General features: G+C 43.6%; 1 protein-coding gene across 2 annotated transcripts in view; it reads left to right on the forward strand.

Annotated features, from left to right (window-relative positions):
- SLAIN2 (SLAIN motif family member 2) overlaps positions 1-19,923 on the forward strand; it is a 1,031,976-nt gene that overhangs the window by 873,901 nt on the left and 138,152 nt on the right. For both annotated transcript variants that reach the window (XM_044055724.1, XM_044055725.1), the window contains one exon: positions 10,999-11,305. In XM_044055724.1, coding sequence (XP_043911659.1) covers positions 10,999-11,305 — 307 coding nt within the window. The remainder of the gene's footprint in view (positions 1-10,998; positions 11,306-19,923) is intronic.

Raw genomic sequence — 19,923 nt, forward strand, 5'->3', positions numbered from 1 at the left:
CTGATTGCACCAGACTGGCCACACCAGCACTGGTACCCTCTTTTACCCAGTCTGACAGGGCTACAACCATGGCACCTGCCTCAGACTCCTTCCCTGCTGTCCCAGCAGGTGGGCCAGATTTTGCACCCTCAGCTTCAGACCCTGAACATTACAACCTGGCTAATCCCCTGAGCTCAAAACTAGCAGCCCTCAGTAAGCAGGTGCTGGATGTCATTCTTGAGGCAAGGAGGCTAGTACTAGAAAATCCCATTCAGAAAAGTGGAAAAGATACTGTTCCTGGAGACAGTCTCAGGGGATGGGCACAACGGTGCCCAGCTTCCTCATATACTAGATTACTTAACAGAGATGCTCCACAAGGGCCTATCCTTCTCTTCCATTAAGATTCATGCCTCGGCCATCTCAGCTCACTATAATATTGAGCCACCCTTCTCTCATCCTCTGCTAAAGCAGTTGCGTAGAGGGGCCAAAATTTGAGACCCCCCCCCCAGGAGAGCTCCCACTCCAGCCTGGGACCTTAACTTTGTATTGGAGAAACTTGCCCTCCTTGAACTGGTTGCTACAGCAAAGTTGAAATTCCTCTCTTGGAAAACAGCTTTACTTTTAGCCATCACTTCAGCAAGAAGAGTGTCTGAACTGCAGGCCCTTATGGCAGTGGAATCCTTCATTATCTTCCATGTGAACAGGGTTTCCCTCAGGACTAACCCATCTTTTATGCCCAATGTGGTGTCTAGTGTGGCTTTAAACCAGTCCATTACTTTGCCTACTTTTTCCCTAATCATAAGAATAAAGGGGAAAGAATGCTGCATTCTCTGGATGTGCACAGACAGCTTAGATTCTATTTGGACAGAGCTAAGCCTGTCAGATAATCTGACCAGCTGCTGGTCAGCTTTGCTCCAGTGGCAGAAAGGAAGGCCGTTTCAAAGCAAACCATTTCCAAATGGATAGCACACTGCATCCATTTCTGTTACAAGCACCATGGAAAACCTACCCCACAGGGGATAAGAACTCATTCCACTAGGGCTACATCTACCTCTAATGCATTTCTCAGAGTCCCTACAAGGGGCATCCTGGAAGCTGCAACCTAGAGCTCTGTACACACCTTCACTAAGCATTACCACTTGCCTATTTTTTCTAAATCCAGAGCTGAATTTGCCACAGCAGTCTTACAGGGCCTCCTACCTTCCTTAGCTTTGGGAATCAACCCAAATGTGATGACTGCAACAGTGAAACACGAAGAACATAGTACATTCGTGTACATTTAGCATAAATGTAGATGTTCACGTGTATTCACTGTTGCAGTCCTGGTTACCCTCCCTCCAGCCCTGATTGTCTTTGCTTTCACCTATTCTTTTTGGTTTGGCATGTCTTTAAGTGTGTTTGCTTTATCCGGGTGGTGTTCCACACCATATAATGCTTCCTATTGTGGGGGCACCTGACATCTGCGGCAAGAAAAACTGATGTAATGGCATTGGCTGCATGTTTTATACCCCTGACAACCTGATGTCATGGAAGAAGCGATAGCATCTGATGCAGAAATCCCAAGCCTCTGGTATTCAGGCCGGCTGAGGGCTACCTGCAGTCAGATAACCCAAATGTGATGACTGCAACAGTGAATACACTCGAACATCTACATTTATGGTAAGTGTACACAACTTTTCTGCAGGCTTTCTGTGCCCGGCCATCTGCCTCTTGAGTGACTCCGCCTGCAGATGAGCTAGTACTAACACGTGGTGCAGCGGGCCTTGAAGAACCCTGATTCTGCTAGGTTGATCCCACAGAGACCTGACAAGATACTTCTCCCCCTGAGGAAAACACACATTGGTCTAGAGGTTTACCAGTCGATGCTATGGTGGTGGCAGCTGCGACGGCCACGAAAAAGAATCTCTCAGAGGGTCATACTGTTCACCCACCCAACAGAGCCTCCCGGTCTGTGGACAGATTAGGGAAGTGAGTCTTTGCTTCAGCAACCTTTACCATATTGTCCCTGAATTACTTGGCGCACTTTACGAGGCTCCAAAGAGACTTGGCTTCCGAACTGTCTAGAACACTCGCAGGACAGATGTCTGACAAGTTAAGGGATAAAGTTGTCTCGCAGCTCGCAACCCTGGAATCCATCTCCAATTCATTTATGAGGTTGCTCTCACAAGCAACTGAAGGGGTGGTTAGAGCTGCGGGTTCAGGCATAGTTATGAGACGCCATGTCTAGATGTGTCTGCATGACTTTGTGGAGACTCAAGTCTTTCTTCTTGAATGCTCCACCCTGGCTAGGTGTGAGCAAGGACGGTAAGACCATGTCTGCTGTAGGTATATGTTTTTCCAACCCTCAACGTTCCTTTTCCAGGAACCGGAGGAGCGGCAAAATGTGGCACAAAAAATCTCAGGGTCCTTTCCATGCCACACGTTGTGATGATACCCCCAGGGGCAGAGCGGTAACAGTTCCAGAAGATGCCCCTACCGAGGCAGAGGGAGTCCACGTAATCAGAGTCCCAGGGATTCTTTCTCTGGGCAGCCTTATCTGCGCTGCTGAGGAGCGGCCTGATTGCTTTCCTCTGGAAGCAGTCGGGGGTTGTTTCTCTCTGCACCAAGCTGCCTGACGTTTAATAACCACTGATCATGGAGTGCAGAAAATCATAACCAGAGGTTACACCATTCCCCTCATCACTTATCCAAAACTTCTGACAAAACTTCCCGATGTTCCACCCAGTCAAAGGGAAAAAGCAGCTGCGAAATAAACAAGGTGAATCAAAAAAGAGTCATCCATATAGTCCCACCAGACTAATGCAGATCCGGATTTTACTCGAGATTCTTTTTGGTGCCAAAAAAGACAGGGGACCGGAGACCCATTCTGGATCTCGTCAATTTGAACAAGTCTGTTGCCCAAACGAAATTCCAGATAGTCATGATTCAGTCCATTCTTCCTATTCTAAGGGAAGGCGAGTGGATGTACTCGGTAGATCTCCGGGATGCGTATTACCACATCAAAATGGACAAATGCTCCAGGAGTCTACTTCGCTTCTGGTTAGGAGCAAATCATTACCAGTTTCATGCACTACCGTTTGGACTCTCTACAGCCCCCAGAGTGTTCACAAAGTACATGGCAGTGGTTACAGCTCAGTTGAGACTACAAGGTTTCCGGGTGTTTCCATACTTGGATGATTGGCTCCTTACTGCCCCCACCAAGCATCTTCTGGTAACAGCCCTGCAGTATACTCTTTCTCTGGTGAAACTTTTGGGGATAACTATAAACTGGGAGAAATCCAACCTTGGTCCAGTCCATGACTTAGAATTCATTGGATCAGTCTTCGACAACCATTTTTGTCTGGTGTCACTCCCAGTTCACAAACTTCAGAGACTGAGGCTCCAGCTCTGGGTGATACTCTGTCAAAACAAAGCCTCAGCGAAAGAGATTCTTCAGGTTTTAGGATCCATGGCAGCTTCCATACCAATAGTGCCTGTTGCGAAACTGCATATCCGAATACTTCACTGGCTTCTACTTTCTCAATGGTTTCTGAATTACCACCCTCTATGCTTTCAAATTCAGGTAACCAATTCTTGCAAGTAGGACCTTCTTTTGTGGATGAGGCCAGACACAGAACTTTGGAGCCGTCCATTCCAGTCCCCCCCCCACCCGAAAGCCATTGTGACCACCGATGCTTCCCTTATAGAGTGGGGGGGGCCACTTCCAGGGAAAGACGGTCCAAGGCACATAGTCCACGTTGGAGGCCAACCTGCACATCAGCGTTCTAGAACTGAGAGTAGTGCTGTTAATGTTGCAGGCATTCCAACCTGTTCTTCCTTCTGGAACGATTGCAATTCAGACAGACAACATGTCAGTATTCTGGTATGTCAGTAAACAAGGAGGAACCAAGTCCTATCCCCTGTGTCAAGAGGTCATGGGAATTTGGCAGTGGGCGATAGCTTCCAACCTCTTTCTGATAGCAGCGCATGTCCCGGGGATCTCCATTGTGATTGCAGACAAGTTGAGCAGATGTATTCTCTTGCCTCACAAGTGGTCCCACAATCCCGACGTAGTGGCAGAAATTTTTCAGCCGTTGGGGCCAGCCTTGCTGCAACCTATTCGCCTCCCCATCAAACAACAAATGCAACAGCTATTTTACCCTATTCCCCAAACAGAGGGAGTCCCTGAGGGACACTCTGATTCATGATTGGCCCACGGGACTGCTATATGCCTATCCCCCCGTTCCTCTGATACCCCTATTCATAAAGAAAGCTATTTGGTTGAAATACAGAGTGATCCTCATAGACCCCTTTTGGCCTCGACAAATTTGGTTCCCCTTTCTTCGGCCTCATCTGTAATGTCGACTGTAGATTCTGGACCCTCTTCCAGATCTGATTTCTCACCCCCAAGGGTTGTCATCCAAACCTGTCCAGTCTCAAGCTAATCGCTAGGCAGGCTGACCTTACCTCACCTGTTCGTGACATTATTTTGGCCTCTCATAAACCATCCACCAGAAGACTATATTTAAACAAATGGAAAAGGTGCTGTCTTTGGTCAAAGAAAAAGATGCTAGATCCGTACTCTGCTCTAGTCACGACAGTGGTGGAGCAGTAGCGTTGTCGCCTCACAGCAAGAGGTTCTCCGGTTTCATTCTCGTCTGGGGTGCCTTCTGTGTGGAGTCTGCATGTCCTCCCTGCGTTCGTGTGGGTTTCCTCTGGGTACTCCGGTTTCCTCCCACATTACAAAGACATGCGTCTGGAGCATTTCTCCCCAGGCCCCTGCTGAAAATTGGCTTTGTTCCAAGTCGGACTTTCCCCGTTAACAAATGTTAAATAAATAAATAAAAAAGTTTTACAATACCCATTTAAATCCTTCAAAGATGGAGCCGCAGCTTCTACCATACGAGTACATCTAGCGGCGATCTCCAACTATCTTAATAGGTTGGATAATTTTCCCCTCATCTTGCTTCGGTTACGCATAACTTTTCTTAAAGTGGTCTCACATTAAGCCTCCAATCAGACAACCTATAGAACCATGGAACCTCACGTTAATTCTTCAGTTTTTAACTCAACCCCCTTTTGAGCCTGCAGTGAAGTGTGACCTCAAATTCTTGCCATGGAAATCCCTTTTCCTGGTAGCCATCACGTCAGCCAGACAAATTTTTGAGCTTCAGGCATTATGCACCAAAAGAGACCCCATCTAATCTTTCACAAGGGCAGAGTATCACTCTGGACAAACCCATTTTTCCTCCCCAGAGTTGTTTTGCACTTCTCCATCAATCAGACCATTGATTTGCCAGTATTTTTCCTGAATTTTTCTAATAAGGGGGATTGCTGTCTGCATTCCTTGGATGTACACAAGACAACTGAGATTTTATTTAGACACGACCAAAGCAATACATAAAACTGACCAACTTTTCATTTCCTTCTCTGGGCCTAGAATGGGAAATTCGGTCTCCAAGGTCACTTTATCAAAATGGTTACGGGACTGCATGTGCTACAGTTATTCACTTGCAAAAAAAACTGTGCCACAGAAAGCCCATTCTACTAGATCTATGGCAGCTTCTGAGCTTCTATGGATATCTGTGCAGCAACCACTTGGGATAAACTCCACACTTTTATAAATCATTACAAATTGGATGTGGTATCCAGAGGGAGAGCTGCCTTTGGCTCAGTGATGCTCAGGAACATTCTTCCATAAGGGCCGCCCAAGGAACACAAGGTAGCTGGGGATTCTGTCCCATCAGTGATGAATGAAAAGAAGATTAACAACATCAGATAAAGAAGTTACGTCTTACCATAATGTTCAAGCTGTGTTGTTGATCTTTCATTCATCACTTCCCACCCTCCTTCCCCCTCCAAAGGCTCCTGGGGAATACTTTGGGTCCAAGTGGTGAGTTAGGGCATTTGTGCAGAAATGGCCTCTGCTTTACTACTACAAGATGGGCAAACTCAATCTGAGGTAACAGGGAGAAGGACACTGGGTAGAAACTTAGCTCGAGAGTTTTTGGCTGGTGCGAGCTTGGTATTAGGCCGACTCTGTTCCAAGGGCTCGGAACCGAACCCGTCAGTGATGAATGAAAGAAGATCAGCAACACAGATGGAACGTTATGGTAAGAGACAACTTTTTTTAAAAAGTCCCCCGAGAAAAAAGGACAGTCTTATCAAGTCGGAATGACTATCTTAAGAATTCTTCCCCCTTCCCACCCCGGCAGGCTTTTAGTTCTTCCCAAGACTGTGCACCTCTATTTCTGACTTTGGCAACAGATCTCAGACAAATGGGTTCTGAGAGTTATTCATCACAGATGCAGATGGCATTGGGAATTTCTCCCTCCTCTTTCGTGGAGTTACTCTGCATCCGCTAGATCCAGAGTCTTTCCTTCCTGTCTTTCAGCATCTGCTGTCTCAGAGAGTGATGAAAGTTGTCCCTCTTTCTCTGATGGGAGAAGGCTTTTATTCAAGAATATTTAGGTCGCCAAAGGAGGATGCTTCACAGACACTAGTCTAGAACTTTCCTTTTTAAACCAGTTTGTGACTGTTCCAAAGTTCCACGTGTTTTCTCTTCATGATCTGCTACTTCTCTTTCCCCATTTTAAATGGTCACCCTGCATTTATTGCTTATCACATTCATATAGCAGCAGATTGCAAGTGTTTCTTGAGGTTTTCTGTGTCTGGATCATACTTTCATTTCTCTGCATTACCCATTGGGTTATCCACTGCTCCAAGAATGTTTACAAAGTGTCTAGTTCCAGAGATAGCCTACTGCAAGACTGCAAGGCATTCTCATTTTTCCTTATTTGGATAACTTGCTTATTTTTGCAGTCTTTTTCCAAAGTGTCAGTAATGTCTCACCTGAGTGAGAGAAGATCTGCACAGAACAAGGTTTCAAGAGAACATCCAAAATGCTTGTTTGACGACTCCTCACTGGATTGTTTTCCTGGAGTGTTTAGTGGATACCTCAGTTCAAATATTTCTTCTTCTCCAGGGACAAGTGTAGGTCTATGTCTGTATCTATTCTTGATTTTTTGCACTCAAAACTCTCCGCTAAGGAATTTCTCAGGATAATAGGAGTCATAATGGTTTACATGATTCCTGTTGCAAGACGCCATATGAGAAAAGTTCAGTGGTACCTAACGTCACTATGGTCCAGCATGATCGTCCCTTGACGTCAACAGATTCCAGTTTTGGGACTTTTGAAAAGGAAACTTCTTTGGCAGAGAGACCAGTTCTATCTGAATCCATTTTCCCTTCCAGATCCAGCACAGTCTGTATCAACAGATATCACAGACTTTGCTTGGGGTGCAGTATCTATAGGGATAAAAATGTAGGGTCTTTGGAAAACAAAAATACCAAAACCACACAAATGTAACAGAGATTATGTTGTGTCTAGTTGATTTTTATGTGTCAAGTTACCAGCCCTGACGCACAACCTTCAACGAAGGTACGCCCATTCACGCATGTCTCCACGCAGAAGATGCTCTAGCTGAGAATTGAACCGGACAGCGTATGTAACAGAGATGTTAGCAGTCATAAATGCTTTCAACTTCTCTCAATCTGTGGTCCCCAGGACTACTACTAGTAGTTACAGGTGCACACCATGATTTTTGTAGTACATAAATGTTGGGGGGGGGCATAATCTTTCTGTTTTTGTAGACTGTCTGTGGTAGCCATTTCAGCATAGACTCACTCTACAGGCATCTTGCATCCCATCGAGATACATTTTGTGGCAGTCAAGTCGGATAAGAACAGACCCTCCTAGATAGAAACTGAATCGGGTGTTCCAGGAATTGATCCCGTTGTGAGGAGCACCTCAAATCTTTTTTCATCCAGTCACAACAATCAGTTGGTGAAATTCTGCTTCAGGACTCCATGCAAGAAGGCCTGGAAAACGGTTGCTTTTTCTTTTTCTTGGACAGGAATGTTCTTTTTTGTTCCACCTTTTCCACTAATAAACAGCCTGAGTCACTCTAAAGATTCAGAGAGAGAGAGAGAGACCCCCATAGATCATTGTGGTGACTGCCTTCTGGCTGGGCAACCCTTCTGCCTTCTTAGGGAAATGGCAAATGGCAGTTATTTCAAGCTTCCTCACAAACTGGACCTATTCACACACGACAGGGGTGTTTGATGCATCCCAACTCCAAAAAAACTGCAGTTAACTGCCTGGATGATAGAGCCTTAATACATTTTAGGCACCTATTTCCTGGGAGGGCAGTAAATCTGCTATTAGGACATCATGTATCAGCAAGTAGAAAATATTTGTCTAGTTGGTACCAAGACAAAAAACATTGTCCCTTTAAAGGCTAGTGTTTCTCTGGTTCTACAGTAATTGTTCAATATTGTCTTCTGGCCTGCCTTACTCCTCCTTCAGGGTACATTTGTCGCCCATTGTAGCATTTCTGCCTATGGATCCCCCAGTCTCCCTGTTTTAGTGCAGTCCCATGTGAAAATATTTTTGATAGGGGTGTTACATACCAGGTCCTCTAGAAAATACGTAGCTTCTCCTTGGATCTTAATTATTCTTGGGAAAAAAATAACTCCTGAACCATTTGAACCAGCTCACTAGGCTGACTTGAGGTTCTTAACATGGAAGGCATTCTTGCTGGTTGCTTTGACTTTTGCAAGAAGAATCTGAGTTGCAAGCTCTTATGGTGAGTCATCCATCTCATTTTCCTCAGACAGGTTTTCCTTAAGGGACTAATCCTTCCTTTATGCCTGAAGTGCTGTCTGAGTTTACTGTGAGGCAAGCTATCCATCATCCCTATCATCTTTCCAGACCCTTAAAATGAGAGAGAATGGATCTTCCATATTCTGGATGTCCACATACAATTCATGTGGATATCTTGACAGAACTAAAACTGTGATCAGGTTTTCATTTCTTGTGAAGGTAAGAAGAAAAAGAACTTCTGTCAAAGCAGACAATATCCTAATGGTTGTCTCATGCTGTTAACCTTTTGTTATACCTGTGAAGATAGATGAAAGCTGCCAGCCTAGCTAGTTAGAATTTGTAGATAATTCTGTCATTTGTAAATGTTAATGTAAGCCACAGGCTTGTTCCCTTAAATGTGAAAAGACTGTACTGGATGTTGAACTGAAAAAAATGTAACAGTGCGCTCTGCTGTAAGAAAGCTGATAAGTCAAGCATTCTGAAATTCTTTGATCTAAAACTCTTGAGTCGAGATGTCTAGAGGGAGGCATTCTGCCTATTGTTTTGAGGCCAAAGTTAATGGCTAGAATTTACATGTATAATTTGTTTTATTGTTCTGGCTTCCTGACTAGCTGTTAGCCTGGGAACCAGCAAGAAATGCTGTAATCTGAAATTAATCAGTGGTACTGGGTATCAATTTAAGGACAAAAAGAATGAGGGCATTGAGCATTTGTCTTGAGAACATCCAACTCACTGGCACTCTGTGTTCTATATGTAAATTTATATTAGAACTGTGTTTTCTCTTAGATATAGCTAGGAACTAGGAAGATTAGTTTTTTTTTTCTATATGGATGTCAGAACTTTTCTACTGTATTATTTTAAGTATTTTTCTGTGGTCTCTGAACTATTGACTAGCACTGTGTAGTAAGATGTATTGTTTTGTGTTTTTATTAATTATTATTAAATAGTTTTAAACCTTTCAACTGTGGCTGTTTTGTGTAGAGATAATTTAAGCTTGAGAGTACATTGCATGTATATAGTGATACTGGCCAAGCCACTCCAATAAGCCTTGACTGGTTTAGTTGCACTTACCATTTGCCTAATAATATTGCACAGTATAATTGGACACCCTTTCATTAGAGCCTTTTAGTAGCTGATAAACATTGGTGGGTGGTGGCAGGTGGTACTACTGTATAGTTTGGGTAAAAGGAGCACAGCTGGAGAACCTCTGCCAGCCTTCCCCAGGAGTGTCTGTATGGTTGTATGCAACTCTTATCTCTCTCTCTGTGCGTGTGTGTGTGTGTGCGTGTGTGTGTGTGTGTGTGTGTGTGTGTGTGTGTGTGTGTGTGTGTGTGCCGGAGGTTTTAGCTTGCCCACTAGGCTGAGATCTGGACCCTATAGCTGTGCCAATGGGCAGTCTTACTGGGGATCTGGAGAGAAAGGGAGAAACCAGTCCCAGACTGTGATCTCTGTGTGCTCTTAAGGGAAATTGTACTTCACTGTGTGTATATTTATTATCCTTTCCCTTTATGGACTCCCCTCACTGGTGTTAGTGGTGAGGATTGAAGCTCCTTGATTGCTGTGTCAGTGCGCGGGTGTCGCAGTACCCACCACTGCAAGGCAAAGGCAAGGCTCAGTTTTCCAGGGCCTTTGATTATTTTGTGGCTTTTTGACAAGGGTTTTATTATACAGTTAAGGCTCAATTTTCCAGGGCCTTTGATTATTTTGTGACTTTTTGAAAAGGGTTTTATTCTACAGGTATTCTAGAAGCAGCAGTCTTGGTCCTCTGTACATACCATTATGATGCACTACATACTGGATTCCTTCATCAGGTGTAGGATAGGCTTTTTAGGACAATTCTCCAGACTTTTGGACCCGTATTATCCGTTTCCCAATAACTTCAAGCTGTGGTAGTCTAACCATATAGCTAAGGCAACTGTGTCAGTGATCAAATGATGAACATAGTAGAGTAGTTCATGTAAACTTATAACAGTAGACGTTCAAATGCTCACTGCTGCAGTAGCCGCTCCCTCTGCTTTCTTTTTGTATGTTTTTGTTGCCAAGGTGAGGATTTTTATTATTTGCCTAACTGACTTTTTCAGGATTCTAGCCACCCTCTCTTAGTTGGTATGAAAGCTCTAAAAGGCTTGTTGCCCTAACCACACTTCAGTATTGTTCAAGCTGGTAAACCTTTTGGTCTCATCGAAGGTGCTTCTAAGCTTTGGAAGCTGCCTGTTATATTCTTGGTTGGATATAACCCATATAGCTAAGGCTACTACTGCAGTGATAATTCAGCTTTCTACGGTTAAAGCTTTACTTGCACAACTGTACTTTTTAAAATGGTTTGTGTTAGAATGGCTTGCTATTAATGTAAACTTTTCTTCTTTCCTCTGCAGTACCTTCTCCTAGCAAAGTTAGAACTCCTGCAGCTCCCTCACCTCTGGCAGCCCGGCAGCCATTGAAAGCATTTGTAAATCATGGACCTGTTTCTGCTGGTGTTCCATCACCTGTACACAGTAGTACTGTTCCTCCTCCTGGATCACCAGCTACACAGCCTTTAGGCTCTAATAACCTTAACACAAGCATAGGAAGCACTACCCCTAGCAAAACACCTGGATTAAGAAGCGGATTGCCTAGACCTACTGCCTCCACTGGTGGAGGCATACCAGTGCCTCGCAGCAAACTTGCACAGCCTGTTCGAAGGTAAGGAGAAGGAAACATGCCAGCTTATTTTAATTTAATGCATTATCCATATGAGTGTATTGATCTGCAAACTCTTCAATCATGGTCTGAGCCCAAAGGTATCTTGAGTGTAGAATAAATTCAGACAAAAACTGATTAAAAAAAAAAAGAAATGATTTGCAGATGTATAAAATGGATACAGTTGCAGTTGTAAAAACAGCAAGGGAAATGCATTATTTCCTTAAACATTAATACTAGAGATATGGTTGCATGAACAAGTGACACCAATTAAAGTCAAATAATTGAATGCATAATTAATCCGATAAGGTATACTTGAATAGTATAGATAAACACCTTGTAATTGAGTTGCATGAGTCGTACTTTACAATAATTCCAAAACTGAAATGAGCTAAGCAGCTTGATTATTATTTCTGAAACATTTATATTCATGTGTATGAGTCAAGTTTTCTATAAATTATGCAAAAAATTTAGGTCATCTGTCTTGTTGTAAGTGCACCAGTAAGCTCCCCTTTCCAAAACTGAGATGAACTGCTGGATTGATTAGAAGCTGTTGGAGTAAAAGTTCATTGTCAAATTCCGAATGTACAGTACTGAAGACATTTTTACTTTGACTAAGACTCAATCCTACATTTTCGGACGAGTGTTTGGCTGTTCTACCTCTCAGCTGTTGAAGAATCTGAGAACTATTTAAGGTTTTATAGGTTCATAGGTTGGTACTGGGCTATTTGCCCGAAGGCATATATTAGCCCAGCCACATTGTGCGGTGTTCACCACCCCTTTAGTAGTTCCCTAGACCCTTGTACTAGCAGCTAGTACCCTTAGCCCCTATCTAGTAGTGCTGTTGGTGTGATCCCCGGTGAGAACTTTCTGTTACCCATCCACTCATCAAGGTTGCTCTTGAAGAGTGATAGTGAGGGGGCTCTGTCTTATGTAGATCGGGACCCTGTTCCATAGTGAGGGAAGTCTCTGCGAAGGCAATCTATCCCTCCAGCATGTTCTATTCATTTTTGTGTTGAGGTTTATATCCCTAGAGTGTGCAGCTCGAGTAGATTTGGTTTTGCTAAGATGGAGCATGTTCAACAATTCTGGGTTGGACATGGCTCTGTACGTTAGACAGAGATCACCTCTGAGAAAGCGGTATGCAACAGAGAACAGTCATAGCTTTTTCAATCGTGCTGCATAGGGCAACTGTTGGAGGCCAGTAATCCTCTTGGGTTAGGTACCTCTGTGGTCTCTCCTGCTGCTGGAGATGTCTAGCCAGGTATATTCCAATTGGTGCATTGTACTCAATAATGGGTCTGATGAGGGAAGAGTAGAGGGGCACCATTACATCCTTAGATCTTGATGCGAACCCTTTCGTGATCAGATGGGTCACATAGAAGGATTTTCTAACCACTTTGGCAACATGGTTATCAAAGGAAAGCTGACTATCTACTCTGGTCCCTAGATCCCTTATTTCTTCTTCAGATTTCAGGGGATTATCTCCTATGTTGTAGTTTGCGGGTACTGCTGGAGACTCTATTATAGCACCCAGTTTGCAGTCGTCCGCAAACTTAGTCAGCCACAGCCCTTCTGTGCTTGGCTGTACTTCTGAGAAGTATATGCCAAACAGGAGTGGCCCCAGGACAGAGCCCTGAGGTACACCACTCGTTGCTGGTCTGGATTCGGACATAGATCCCGCTACTCTTACATTATGGGATCTGTCTGAGAGCCAATTTGCGATCCATCTTGTGACGTAAGGGTTTATGCACAGGCTGATGAGCTTATCAATAATACCTGAATGGGAAATGGTGTCAAATGCTTTAGCAAGGTCAAGGTAAGCCGTGTGTACCTCCTTTCCCTTATCTATAGCCTGAGTAACTGTCTCAAAGAAATCCACCAGGTTCAGGAGGCATGATTTGCCCTTGACGAAGCCGAACTGTGTGGGGTCCAGCGACTGGAGATTCCCAAGCTCTCCATTTGAGTTCCATAATGATTTGCTCCATAGCCTTACAGATAGACTGGTCAGTTTTATTGGTCAGTAGTTCCCAAGGTCAGTTGTGGCCCCACCCTTGTGTAGCGGGACCACTGTTGCCATGCGCCATTCTATGGGCACATATCCTGCGGAAAGGCTGAAACTGAACAGGGTATTAAGATGCGGGGTTAATTCCTTTTGGAGCTCGCATATGACACAGCCTGGGACACCATCTGGTCCCATGGAGGCAGTGTTTTTAGTTTTAGATAGAGCCTTGTTAACCAACGTATCAGTAATAATTGGACTTGCACAATCCCCTGGAATGGTAATAGGCCCTGTAGATGGTGGTGGTGGGGGGAGGGGGATTTGCACTGAACCTGTCAGCCAAGATGTTGGCAGTGTCAGAAGGGTCAGTGTATTTTGTTCCATTTTGTACTAGCTCAGAACAGACCTAAGCATTGCCATTTAGGTTATTGACGTAGCCATAGAAGGCCTTATGGTTATCCTTGGCAACTTTCTTTTCAAAATTAGCTTTAGTTGACTTGATGAGGGCCCTCATTTTCTTACTAATGCTGATCAGGGATGATTTTTCTACTTGAGATTTGGCCTTTTTTTGTATAAGTCCCCTCCTTTTATTGTAAAGTTTGCTTATGGCCGGGGTCCACCAGACTGGTTTCTTCTTGCTTGAGGAAGGAGTCTTGGTTTTACTTGGGATAGCATGGTCCGTGCAATTCTGAAGATGCATATAGAGTGCCTTGGTGTAGGATTCCGCATCCTGTATATCATTATCCTTCTGCAAGGGAATAGTGAAGCTTTCCACTTTGGATGCAAGTAGTTTGAAGTTTGCTTTGGAAAGGTTTTTGACTATGGTTTCTTTGAATGGGGGAGGTGGAGGGGTGAGGATGTCCAGGGTTATCAGTTTGTGGTCGGATCTGACCAAGGAGGGAGTGATAACGGGTGTGGTACAATGGGCGCCCATATTTGTGATGATTAAAGCCAATATGTTGTCTCCTCTAGTGGGGGAAAATACTAGTTGTTCAAGGGCATTTGAATTTATAAATTCTATGAATCGCTGAGCATAGGAGTTGTAACATTGGTAGTTCGCCCAGTCTATATCAGGGTAGTTGAGATCACCCAAGATTATGGTGTTGGGTAGGACCTTTATATTTTCCAGTGTCTCAAGGAATGCAGAGTGAGCATCTTGGGGCATGGTGGGCGATCTATGACCAGCTATGACTTAAAATGTGGTTTTGCTTGCAGATAGTTGTGCATGGATGATCTCTGGGGCATCATGCTGCGCTACTAACCTGGAGATATGGGTATCCTTGATGAATATGGATACACCTCCGCCCTTTGTACTGCGATCCGGTAACTGAGGCTGGAAGGTATGATATGAATTGTAACTTGGCAGTGCTGGGGTGCTCTCTTGAGCCTTGAACCAGGTTTCTGTCACTGCACAAACATCGGTTTTCTCCATGCAGAGGAGAGCCTCGAGTGTGTGCATTTTGAGGTTGAGACTTCTGGCGTTGAGTAGCATTACCCTTAGTTTTTGGTTACCTGTGCTGGTTACGGTGGTTGGTTTGTCCTTTGAGCCTTGCCTAAAAAAGGCACTATGGGAACGGCAAGAGCCTTGGCCAGTATTCGAAAACCTAGGGGTGACAGGTGCAACCCATCTCTGGCAAAACAGCGAGGCTTGTCTATCATGTCATCCCAGGCAGACAGACACTGGATCACCTTAGAATGACACCCGAATCTTAGCCAATTGTTGAAATTGGTCATTTTGTCTTTGTATTGTGGTATAATTCTAGGTGAAGGTAGTATGCTGCTCAAGGTCAAGGTCATACCAGCTTGGGCTACATGATCAGAGAGCTCCTCAATGTCTCTCTTCATGCAGTCCGGGGAGGTACATCTTAGAACATTCACACCAACATGTACAATGACAGCGTCATACTTGTACTTGTTCTGGAGTGACCTAAGTGCCTGTGTTATGTGGCGGATCCGAGCACCCGAAAGGTAGCTTACAGTAACCTTCTCCTTGTTCAGCCTGGTGAGTGGAACATCCGTGTGCCTTACTATAGAGTCTCCTATTACTAGCATGTTAGGTATGGTGTTTTGCCTTAAGGGCTGTTGTGAGGCACACTGCTGAGGTGAATTATGTGTTTTCTGGCTTGTGTTTGGGGGTGCAGGTTGCTTGCTTGTCTGCTTTGGAGGGCACTGTTTCTTTTTCAGATTGGTACCTAGTGCCTCCGAATATGTTTTTGTGTATTTGTGCGTATGTTTTGCCGGTGCTTGTTTTGTAGATTCATGTGTGACAGGTGGTGTGATGCAAGTGTGTCCCTTATCCTCTTGACTGTCTGTTACAGTCATGGGTTGAGAGCACTTAGCCTCCAGTCTGGCTGTGTATTTGCATCTCTCACAAGTGTCTGTGTCTAGAGGTAAGAGGAGAGGGTTGTCTGTATACATGAGGCAGTTGTGACATTGCCTCAGGATGCCCAGTTCCACCAGATGAACTGAAGAGTATACCTGAAGCTGACCTCTGGACATGCTTTGAAGAGTAAATTGAACTTAAGTCCTGCGGACGATCGAGGGTCTTATGATATATTATAATAGTGCTGTTTAGGAAATTTGGAGAATAGTGCTGTCTAGGAGATTAGGACAAGTGCTGATTTCTGTTTTGCAAGTGCTGCAATAAGAGCAGCTGATCTGAAGCACTTGAGTTGAGGCTTACCTAGTTCTAAGGGAAAATTTACAGCACAGACTTTGTGGGGCCGGGAATAGTATACCCCAGCTAACCGGCTCTGCCCGACAGGGTTTTTCCTCTAGATAAGTGAGGAAAGTGAGTACAAAAACTGTTTTCCTGTAGGTAATGAGGAAGATAGAGTGCTATAGTAATTAGTAGCTTATTTAGTGCTTACAAGTTCTGAACAAGTGCTGAGCATGAACAAGCAAATTTAAGTGCTAAAACTAAGAATCTGTATCTGCACTAGATGAGTTAAAGGACAGAAACAAGTGCAAATACAGGCTTTCAAATCAGAAAGTTGAGAGAGAGAGAAGAGCTTGCCCAAACAGCCAATAACTACAAATTCTGGGCCAGAACCACTCCTTATGTGGTAGACAGGTTACCTAGTGCTTTCCACTCCCACTGATAAGCTAGAAGGCTTCCCTGCAACACAGAAAGGCTTGGGGGACTCAAAAGCTTACATACAGTCCTGGATACAGCAAATCTGTATCTGGAACACTAGTTACAGGAAAGCATTTTAAAGCATTGATCTCTCCCTCATACATATGATACATACAAACAGACCAGTGAGAACAGACGCAGTACAAACGTCACCTTTATATTTATTTTGTATTTTATATTTAAGCCATGTTTGTCTTTAAACTATTTGTTTTTACCAGGTAAATGGGTTGGTCTTTTTCATCCACAACCTAAGCTCTCTGCGGAGCCCCTACAGAACTATGTTTCAGAACTCCTTCCTCCAATAAAACACACCAAGTAATCAGACAAAGAAAGGAAAGAATGGATCAGCATGCTTCCAGAACCAGAAGTCGGATGCTGTATCCGAAACATTCATTGGCAAAGGCCCTGGCCAGATTCCAGGGAAACAGCACTGAGGTGTGTGTACTTCAACTAGGGCTCAGACCTTAACCCTGTCTTAATTGAGTAAGTCAGAGCATTCTCTTAAAAAACTTATCAGAACTGCTAATATTTCTTCAAACTTATCAGAACTGCTAATATTGCGTCATTGTCTGTTGAAGTAAGAAAAGTACGTATTCCTTCTAGACCTTCATCTGTCAACTCTTACAGGTCCCATCAAATATTTGTTCAGGTGTAATAGATACTGCTACAGATGTTTGTTTCCACTTTTTCACCGTTTGTAATAAATGTAGGATGAGAGTCTCTCTCTCTCTCTCTCTCTTTGAGAACTTTTCTGAAACATTGGTAATTTAGTGTCACTTTTATGTGCTTGCTTATCTTTACATGTATATATATATATCTGTTTATATATATATATATATATATATATATATATATATATATATATATATATATATATATATATATATATATATATATATATATATGGTGACTGCTTTACTTTGAGATGCTTACAGAGTTGTAAACTTTGTCAGAAGTACAAATTAACTAATTATAAAGATTTCTCATGTCTCTCTGAACCCTTTCTATGCTCACTGAGATATTACAAGAGATGATGATGGATCATGTCAGGGCTCCACCTCCTCCCCTTAATTTGACCATTATAGGACGTCCCTCCTTGTCATTGTTTTTCCTTCTCAGTTCCCAGGTACTCTGTTTTCCTTACTGGGCCTCCATACAGGAACCTGCTGCAGAGAGACCTACCACTGACCCCTCAAGTGCTCATATTGGTGTCTGAGGTAGCATTAGCACTGAATTGCAATCCCAGATTTTGACAGGAGTCTGTGCTGGTGCCATCACTGTCATTCTTGCTACTGGCATCAATAGTTTTAGCATCACTACCAGACATAAGGGGAAACTTTGGCTGCAGTGTTTAGAATCATCCAGTCAACACTAGTTTTGTCAGGACCAGTTCTGATGTCTGCGAGGTCAGTCTTACCACATGGCCAATTTCTGGTGTAGTCTGAATGGTCATTGGCAGTATCATGTTCTGTATTTTCTGTCTTAATATCAGAAACTGTAGGTTGCAGCATCTGTCACTTCAGATCAGTCTTGACTTTGATAATGTCATTGTCGTCCCATTTGCATTACCTACCCTTAGTGCCTGTACAGACTTAAACTCCACCCACGACATACTTATGTATGGCCTTTTGTGGGCTCCCATTATCTCATTGATCAGGAAAAGTAGGTTTTAGCAGATGTCCTATTCCGGTGTTGCAGTATTCTACATGTGGGTTTACTCCTCTTGCTTCGTGGACATCTGGCCAGTATACAGAATTTTTCAGTCCCTATGTGGTGCGTCTGATGTGGCTGTTGGGACATCGGCCATAAAAGTGACATCTGCACGCACTAGCCCTCAGAACTTCTCAGCTGCCAGTCGTACACCAGGTGTTCAGGCTCTCGCTGTTCTCACATTTGAGAAATCAGATAAGTACCCCGTTCGGGATCCTTTCATTCCTGTTATTTATTATATTGCCTGTTCATGTCATCCAGAAAAAGCAAGTATAAGTGCAGCCAGCAGATTCCTCATAAGGCCACACATGACCAGTGCCTTTTCTGCTTGGGTTGGTCGCACAACCATAAGGCCTACTCTGTTTGCCAGGCATTTGTGCCAAAAACCCTAAGTGGTCATTTGCATGCACTTAACTTATACCTAGAAATGGTGATGTGCACTCTGTTCTTCATTGCCCTTGGACAGTTATCTCGTGAAGCCCGGTGGTAAGAGCAGGTGCAGTAAGTCATACACACACACCTAGGAGTCTCTCACATGAGGCATTGATTAGGATGAGATGGTTAACATATAGTGCCAAATTCAGGGAGATGCTAGAGATGAGCCATCAGTTCCTATGACCTTTCGTCAATGTATCCTATAGGAGTACTCTTCCCACCAGTCGATAAATGGTGTAGACTGCAGACTAGAACAGCATGGGAAACCTGTGATATTGTAACATTTGCCCTGAGCCAACTGGGTAAGATACTCTGGCCGAAGAAAGACCAGACTTATTAGGCTGATTTGAAAAGGCTTCAATTTTGATAACATCTTTGCCATTCTCTTAGCTAATATTGACACTTTATAGTCATGTTTTAAAATCAAAATGGTTCTATATGAAGACTGATCTGAAGGATGTGTGCCCTCTTTTAGCAATATAGCAAGTAATGCTTTCTTCCAAGATGGTGGCACTGACCCCTTTTCTAAAATATTAATAAACTAAGCTTTCCAGATCTTTCTCTCTTACCTCCAAACTTAACATATTTCCACAGGAATACGAACTGTTCCTGGAGGGCTTCCCTGTTGATTTATTATACATTATTGTTTTTATTTCATTTTTTCCTATCTTAGTTGTTAGTTTTTGAGGCATCTCTTCCTGTACAATTGACATAATTAAGTCTGGCAGCAGCTGGATATTATAGCAATAACCAACAACTGGGTGTGGTATGTTGAAGATTTACCCACAGTTAGTGTGGTTTAATCATGAGTGTGAAGCCCTCATGATTAAGCAAAGGCCGCCGTGGGTAAATCTTCAGTGTATCATACCCAGGAGTTGGTTATTGCTATTATACAATGATATTATTTAAGAAAAAAATTACTTTTCTAAAATAATGTATTTGTATAATAGCACATTGTACTACGCATGTGTCTCTGATAATTAGTTGCTCTGAAAGACAGAGTAGCAGAAGTATATATTTTCTTACCCAAGCACTCCATGGTTTTGCTGTCCTTGTCAGCAGGGGGGAAGGTGGTAGAAGGCAGTAGCATAGAAGCCTTGTCAGTAGAAATGGAAGTTGTGGCAGGGTCTGCAGCGGGACACTTTATAAGGAATTCTGCAGTCTCAGGGACCTTACAAAAACGTATCAAGTCTGCGAGGGGGTAGGTGGCTGGGAGTCCAGGGTCAAGGATGCTGCTGAGAAGGCATCCAGAAAAGCAGGAAAAATGGGAGGAACAGCAGTAGGGGTTGGGGAATCCATCTGGATGAGGTCACAATAACTCTTTTTTTTACTCTGACA

Source organism: Protopterus annectens, chromosome 14.part0, assembly GCF_019279795.1.
Source record: "Protopterus annectens isolate FY-2018-M chromosome 14.part0, PAN1.0, whole genome shotgun sequence".
Lineage (NCBI taxonomy): Eukaryota > Metazoa > Chordata > Ceratodontiformes > Protopteridae > Protopterus > Protopterus annectens.